At 46.2% G+C, this 8,210-nt stretch overlaps 1 protein-coding gene across 2 annotated transcripts in view; it reads right to left on the bottom strand.

The window, feature by feature from the left end:
- Positions 1 to 813: 813 nt before the first annotated feature.
- Positions 814 to 8,210, bottom strand: part of Anapc5 (anaphase-promoting complex subunit 5) — a 33,000-nt gene continuing 25,603 nt past the window's right edge. For both annotated transcript variants that reach the window (NM_001401087.1, NM_001080147.2), the window contains exons 13-17: positions 6,879 to 7,000; positions 4,919 to 5,026; positions 4,700 to 4,847; positions 1,242 to 1,404; positions 814 to 1,096 (exon numbers count right to left, since the gene is read on the bottom strand). In NM_001401087.1, coding sequence (NP_001388016.1) covers positions 885 to 1,096; positions 1,242 to 1,404; positions 4,700 to 4,847; positions 4,919 to 5,026; positions 6,879 to 7,000 — 753 coding nt within the window. In that variant the 3' untranslated portion in view covers positions 814 to 884. The remainder of the gene's footprint in view (positions 1,097 to 1,241; positions 1,405 to 4,699; positions 4,848 to 4,918; positions 5,027 to 6,878; positions 7,001 to 8,210) is intronic.

Raw genomic sequence — 8,210 nt, 5'->3', positions numbered from 1 at the left:
ACCGAACCCAGGGCCTTGCGATTGCTGACACATTTTTTAAAATGTGGTTTGTGGGCACACATGCATGAGGGCTTGTGTGCCTGTGTGCACATTTTGGGAGAGGGGAGGCAGAGACAGAAGCTAGGTGTCCTCCGTCAGCCTCCACCTGACTGGCGCCCACCGATTCTGCTAGTCTTGCTAGGTAGCTTGCATGGGCAGCGTCACCTCCGCCTCCTGAGGGCTGGGGTGGCAGTCAGCAGACATGTCCCCCTCACTTTGAAGTGACATCTGGAAATCCAAATTCTGGCCCTCACACTTGCCGTCTCTCCAGCTCTCAAATCTTTTTTTTTTTTCCGGAGCTGGGGACCGAACCCAGGGCCCTGCGCTTCCTAGGCAAGCGCTCTGCCACTGAGCTAAATCCCCAGCCCCCAGCTCTCAAATCTTATGTTTTGAAATGGAATCTCATTGTGTAGTAGGGGCTGGCCTTGAAGACAGCAGCCTGCCTCCACCTTCCACGTGCAGGATTAAAGGCCTGAGCCACCAACCCCTGTAAGAAGATTTAGGAGGATACAAAGGTTTTTTTTTTTTTTTAAGATAATTTATTTTAATTTTATGTACATTTTGATGGCTTGTGTGTCTGTGTGAGGGTGTCAGAGCCCTGGAACAGGAGTTACAGGCAGCTGTGAGCTGCTATGAGGGTGCTAGGAATTGAACTCAGGTCCTTTGTTAGAACAGCTAGAGCTCTTAACTGCTGAGCCATCTCTCCAGGTCCCAGATACAGTTCTTAACAAAGATACCGACAATTCAACCCAGAAATAAAGCCCACCTCAGACAAACTGACCAGAACAGTTTATTGACAAGATAGCATATAAAGACACTACAGAGCATCAAGCAGGGAGCCTTTTCTAGAGATGGTTAATCAGGGGCACCCCATGGGAAGGCAGCTCCTGGTGCAGCTGCCGGAAGACCATGGCACAGTGGTTCCTCTCCTGGGTCTTGCCGAGGGCGTGGTACAGCCTGGCCTGGAAGTACGACACATCCCTGATGCGCTCTCTACAGTCGACTTTTGCAAAGTAGTTCTTGGCTTCAGTGAGGTTCTGAATGGCTGCTTCCAGAGCTGACAATGGGGGTGGGAGAGGGAAATCAACATCTGACATTTCAGTTTTCAAAACCTGCTATCTGAATCCAGCACACACCACATATCAGATATTCTTATATTCTCCACTCTTGCAAATGCAACTGAGTCTCCACACGGCTCCTACCTTCTGCTTTCTTCACTGGGTCATAGGAAGCTGCTGAAGCCACTTGGCACTTGGACACTAAGAACATGGCACGGCCTTTGTCCAGGATGGCCCCATCGGCCAGGATGGGCTCAATAGCCATGTGGAGAAGGGTTAAGGCCTGTTCTGGGATCCCCAGGATGAGCTACAAAGGAAACAGCAGATAATTGTACACATGCATGTCCTGTGCCCATTACTAAGATGGGCTTGTGTTTCGGCTTTTCTCCATAGCACAGGCTATGTCATCCTGCACAACACATTCCCAGAGAATACATGTACACAGCAGTATGATCAATAGATGCAGGACAGAGTGGTCATTTGTAATATGGAAAGCCTTGTCTTGTATTGCTTTATTTGGGTTTGGGTTTGTTTTATTTATGACAAGGTCTATTTTTTTTTTTAAAGATTTATTTATTATATAAGTACACTGTAACTATCTTCAGACACACCAGAAGAGGGCATCAGATCTCATTACAGATGGTTGTGAGCCACCATGTGGCTGCTGGGATTTGAACTCAGGATCTCTGGAAGAGCAGTTAGTGCTCTTAACCACTGAGCCATCTCTCCAGCCCAACAAGGTCTTACTATTGTAGCCTAGGCTGGACTATAACTCACTGCGTAGTCTAGGCTGGCCTCATACGTGCAGCAGTTCTCCAACTTCTCTCTCAAGTAGTGAGGTTATAGGCACGCACCATGTAGCCCAGCGCTCAAGTTTTGTCTTTAAGGCATGGTGGTGAAAGCCATGGTGCCTCTCACTTCCTAAGACCCCAGAGACGAGAGAACTACACAGTTACAGTAATCTACACATTACCCAGGTGGACTTGCGATGCACACCTAGCCCCAGCGCTTGGGAGGCTAAGGCAAGAGTGCCCTATACTCGAGGGCACTCGGTTCTACATTCTACAGAATACTGTGCACATAACATGGCATTGGTGATAAAAGAACAAATATATGGACAATTAAATAGAACTCAAGAGTCCAGGAGCCAACCGATACATAGCACGAATTGATTTTCTCAAAGGTGCCAACATTATTTAGCAGGAGAAAAGGTTTATTTGTTTCTTTGTCTTTGAGACAGGGTTTCTCTGTATAGACTGGCTGTCCTGAAACTCACTCTATAGCCCAGGTTAGCCTTGAACTAAAGAGATTTGCCTGCCTCTTGCCTCCCAAGTGCTGGCCTCAAAGAAGCCTTTTCAATAAATTTCAATAAACAGTGCTGGGATAATGATTTGACAAAATGAAATAGTGAAATGTGTATGGAACACATAAGAATTAACTGAAAATAATTCAAAGACCTGGGCTGGAACAATGGCTGAACTGGCAGTGCCTGACACGCAGCATGAGGGCTGAGTCTGATCTGTGAGCCCATCCGAAATTCCCATGTCTAAGCCTAGCACTGAGGAAGCAGAAGTGGGGCTTACTGGCTGCCAGCCTGCCTGACTCGGTGAGCTCTGGGTTCAGTGAGAGACTTGGCTCCCAGAAATAAGGCAGAGAACAACTAATGAAGACACCCAAGGTTGGTCTCTGGCCTCCACAAACACATACCCATGTGCACTAGCATGCATAGATGCATACACATAAACACATACACATGTGTACCAGCACGCATACATGCATATACACATACCCATGTGCACTAGCATGCATATATGCATATACACAAACACATACACATATAAATTTCAAAGACCTAAATTTAAGTGCATAAACTGTAATATTTATAGAAAACGGTGAGAAAGTCTTCATGACCTTAGATGTGGCAACCACTTCCTAGACAAGCAACACAATACTAAAGCACAAGAAATAAAGAAAATAGCTACATATGAGATCCTATCTCACAGAGAAAAATTGCTAAAAGTGAATTTATCAAATTTAAAAATTATCAATCAACATGATCAAGAATATACATCTCATGAGTAGAAGAAAATGTTTGGTACATGCCTACAGTGCAGCTCTCTGAAGTTGGCGATCAGCCTAAAGCCAGCCTCTACTATGTTGTTACTATGAAGCCATCCTGGGCCACATAAGCCAGTTTCCAAACCAACCAACCAACCACAAACTCTTAGAAGTCAACATCACAATTACACGCAGCCATGCCAGCTTTGGGGATGACCGCCTGTTATCTTGGTACTACAGAGCAAAGGCTGGAGGACAGCTCCAAGTCTGAGGCCAGCCTGGTCTACATAGTTAGTGCCCAGCTAGCCCATGGTACACAGAAAGACCCTGTCTCAAAGTGGGGTGGAGCAAGCCAGGTTTTGTGGTACAAATAGCCTATAACCCTGACATTTAGGTTGCAGAGGCAAGATACCTAGTTTAGGCCAGCCTGGGCTACATAATCAGAGCTTATATATAAAAAACAAACAAAGAAACAGAACAATAAAAATTAGAAATGATGGAAGAGGGCTAGAGAGATGGCTCAGTCATCAAGAGGTCCTAATGAGCCTGAGTTTGGTCCTAGCACCCACCTGGGGCAGCTAGCACCCACGGTGCAAGTGATCCAAGCCCATCTTCTGAACTGAGGGAACCTGCATTCATGTGCGACACCCACATAAACGAATAGGGATGCTCACAATCACTGGTCACCAGCGACCAGAGTACCAAACCACCAGCCACCACTTCATACTCGTACGGTACAGTAACGAACACTGCAAACTCCCAGAGAGCTGGCAAATCCTTACTTGAGACAATTCTGGGTAGACTGGAAACCTTAATACGCTACTGCTCAGAACACGAAATGACGAGTCCACTACGAACCCATTTAGCACCATTTGTGCCAAAAATAGTTAAGCTGTTCCTAAAAGAAATTAAAATTATCGTATGATTCAACAATTCCATTCTTAGATGTCTAAGGAAACTGGAAACAGGTATTCAGAGAAGAATTTGCATGTGCAGAAGATGGCTCAATGGTTCAGTGTCTGCCGCACAAGCCCAGAGGTTCCCACCCTATAACCACAAAAAAGGCCTACGCGGTGTGGTGGCTGCCAGGAACCTCTGCCCTTGGGAAGCAGATGCTGAAGCTGGGGAGATGGCTCAGTTGCTGAAAGCCCTGACGTACAAACCAGAGCACCTCAGTCGGACTCCCAAGCAAGCACAGCACGAGCTACACAGTGACAAGCGCCTCTTATCCCAGTGATGGGACAGCAAGAGACATCGGGGTCTCTAGGGCTCAATGTTAGAACGGTTAGCCAGTCTAGCCTAAATGACAAGCACAGGTCCCCATAGAGACTGTGTATGTGTATACAAATATACATACATATATATACACGTGCATATATATACATAAGAGAGAAACGCAAAATCAGGTGGACAGCCTCCAGGGAATGATAACCAAGGCTGACTCTGGCCCCCATATGCACACACACATGTACCCCATAAACAAACATAACACAACCTCAGCCCACTGCCCCCACCAGGAAAAAATAATCATCACACTGGCTTACCTGGGCATAAGCCAAGTTGAGCACAGTTTCAGAGGCCAAGTACTGTAACCGGTATTCTTTGGAGAGGGCCAGAGCTTCCAGGAGCACAGGCATTGCGATGGTCGGGGAGGAAGATCGCCAGTACAGCTCTGCCACCGACAGGAGGACGCTGAGAGAGAGGAGAGTGGGATGAGAAGACCCACCTTCCAGCCCCGACAGGACACCTGGGAGACAGCTTACCTGATGACCATCTCTGTGTTCTTCAACTTCTGACAGTATGTCAGCAACTTCTGCAAAAGCTTGTGTGCCTCTGTCATCTGGTTTTGAGCTTGCAGCACCACTGCTTTTCTGGAACAATCGAAACAAACAGGAGTGGTCACCCAGAGGTCTGAGAGCATTTCAACCATAACCATTCGGGGGTCAAGCATCTATCTCCTTAGCAGGATTGCTAACTTCTAAAGGGGAGAAAGGAGAGAAAAAAACAAAGAGGAGGAAGAGGAAGGAAAGGAGGAGGAGGAGGAGGAAGAGGAGGAGATAAGAAGACACTGAAATGCAGTGGCAGCTGCCACCATCAAGTGTGACCCCAGCACTTGGGAAGTGGAGACAAGAGGCTCGGTTCACACCGCATCCTCAGCTACACGCCGAGGTGAGGTTAGTCTAAGCTACACGAGTCCTGCCTCAAACACACCAATCAATGCACGGCCATGTGTATGCATCTAAGAGCCTAGCTGGGCCAGTAAGAAGGCTCAACAGGCAACTGTGCTTGGTTCCAAGCCTGGTGACCTGAGTTCAATCCCTAGGACTCACATAACGGAAGAAAATTACTAACTCCTAAATGTGTCCTTTGATTTGCACACATGCACCAGTGACATCATGTTTACACCAATACACACACAAAATAAATAGATAAAATATAATAAAAAAGATTAAGTCTTGGATTATAGCTATCAGACCCTCAGTCACTATCTCTAGAAGATACTTATTTTATTAAATTTAATTATGTGCCTTTTGTTGTTATTTGCTTGTGACAGGGACAGCCCTGGCTGTCCTGAAACTCGCTATATAAACCAGGCTGTCCTAGAACTCACAGGGATCTGCCTGCCTCTGCCTCTCTAGTGCTTAAAGTATGTGCTACCACACATAGCGGTTGGTTATCTATTTTCTTATTTCCTAGATAGAAAAACAACAACAACAACAACAACAACAACACACCCTTGACTTTTTCAAGTAAAGCTGAAAGTAAATTATAATTAATACACAAATTAAAGTATAGGAAATATAAAACTATTAAAAATTATTTTGGCTGAGTTCGAGGTCAACATGGTCTACAAAGTTGAGTTCCAAGACAGCCAGTGTAACACACAGAAAACCTGTTTTGAAAAACCAAAAGAAGGCTGGAGAGATGGTTCAACAGTTAAGAGAACTGACAACTCTTCCAGGGGTCCTGAGTTCAATTCCCGGCAACCACATGGTGGCTCACAACCATCTATAATGGGATCCGATGCCTTCTTCTGGAGTGTCTGAAGAAAGCTGCATAAATAAATAAATCTTTTTAAAAAAGAAAAGAAAAAGTATGTGTGTGTGTGTGTGTGTGTGTGTGTGTGTGTGTGTGTGTGTGTGTGTATGTGTGTGAGAGAGAGGTGGCTCAGCAGTTAAAAGCTCTTGTTGCTCTTGCAGAGGACCTGGACTTAGTTCCAGGCACCCACACAGTAGCTTTCTCACGCCCTTTTCTGACCTCTCCTGGCACTAGGCACTCACAATGCATAGACCTACACTCAGGCAAACACTAAGACACAGAATAAAGTTAACTAACTCTGAAGCACCCGACAGCAAGTCTGGTGACCTGAATGTGGATCCCCAGAGCACACGCAAAGCTGGACAGTAGCACAGGCATCTGCAATTGAGCAGAAAGAAGGGAGACGGGGGTCTGTGGGAGCCTGAGGCCAGCTGGCCTGGCATGAGCAGAGGTGAACAAGCAAAGGGGAGGGGCCACCACCTGAGCTGTCCTCGGACTGCCACACACAAGAGATTATATTATCTTATTTATTTGGTTGGTTTTTCGAGACACGGTGGCTTTCCTCCAACTCGCTCGGTAGGCCAGGCTGGCCTCAGACTCACGGGTTTGACTGCCTCTGCCTCCTGAGTGCTGGAACTATAACAAGTGTTTTGCTGTATGGTGACAGCTTCCCAGGTTTCTTACCTGTATACTCCTTCTATGCCATTAAGTGCTGTGATTCCTGTAACAAGCGAGTCAGCCAAATGGAATTTACCATCATTCATTGCTCTGTCAAACTGTATTTTTTGATCACACAGCATCCATAACTAAAACATTAAATAAATACAAAAGGAAAGATATTCACTTTGTTGTTACAGGCATCCTAAGAATTCACACACATGTGTTTGAGGTTATTTTATTATTTAATGTTACAAGCAGAGAGAGGCCCACATTTGGTGGTGGCAAACATTTATAATTCTAGTACTTGAGAAACTGAGGCAGGAGGACAAGAAGGGTCCACGGCCATTGTGAAGAACACACCACACAAAGCAGCCCCATGTCCACCTCTCGGCTCACACCGTGCTTTACCACCGGTCTTAGATCCTCCTGTCATCCTTATCAAATTCTATTTCCCTAGAAAGCGTTCAGTTTGCTGTCTGCCATTCCCATTCGCGTTTCCTAGACTTCTCTAAGGCTCATCCTTAAACAACATACAGAATAAGGCTGGGTTTGGTGTCTAATTTTGAGACAGGGTTTCGGGCATTGCAGGCTAGTCTCGAGTGTTCTATACAGCCGAGTATGATTTTGAACTGTGAAAAAATGTATTTTTGCCAGGTAGTGGGTGTACCCAACACTTGGTGGGCAGACAGATGGATCTATGGATGTGTGTGTGTGTGTGTGTGTGTGTGTGTGTGTGTGTGTGTGTGTGTGTGTGTGTGTTATTGAAGATAAACTCAGGACCTGGGGATGCTCACTAAGCTTATACCTCAGCTATGACTTTGATCTTTGGATTATTGATCCTGCATATGGGGATTACAGGCATCCACTACCACACCCAAGTTATGTGGTGCTGGGGATAGAACTCGGGCTTTCTGCTTGTTGGGCAAGCATTCTACCAACCATGCATCAGGCTGGCTTCATACTCAAGAGATCCACCCGTCTCTGCCTCCCATTGAGAGTGTGAGAAAATGCATCCAGTCCCTCCGGGTTTGTTTTAATGTATGCGTGTCTGTATGTGGATATTAGCATGTGGTTGCAGGTGCCTACAGAGCACTGGGGCTATAGTTCCAGCTGACTGTGAGCTAGCTGACAGGCGTACTGGAGCCCAAACTCAGGTCCTGTGAAGGACAGAATATGCTCTTAACCACTGAGCCACCATCTCCCCAGCCCCACGTGACACATGTGTGTACACTTAGTACAGATAAATAGCATCGCCTGTTCGCACCCTTTCGCCCCACTTCTCTGCAGTCTAGGACGGGAACGAGGACTTGGTGGCTGCCTGGTGGGTTCTATAATAGTAAACCACATATCCAGAGC

The sequence above is a fragment of the Rattus norvegicus genome, chromosome 12 (genome assembly GCF_036323735.1).
Source record: "Rattus norvegicus strain BN/NHsdMcwi chromosome 12, GRCr8, whole genome shotgun sequence".
Taxonomy (NCBI): domain Eukaryota; kingdom Metazoa; phylum Chordata; class Mammalia; order Rodentia; family Muridae; genus Rattus; species Rattus norvegicus.
This window is presented reverse-complemented; position numbering and strand designations above follow the sequence as displayed.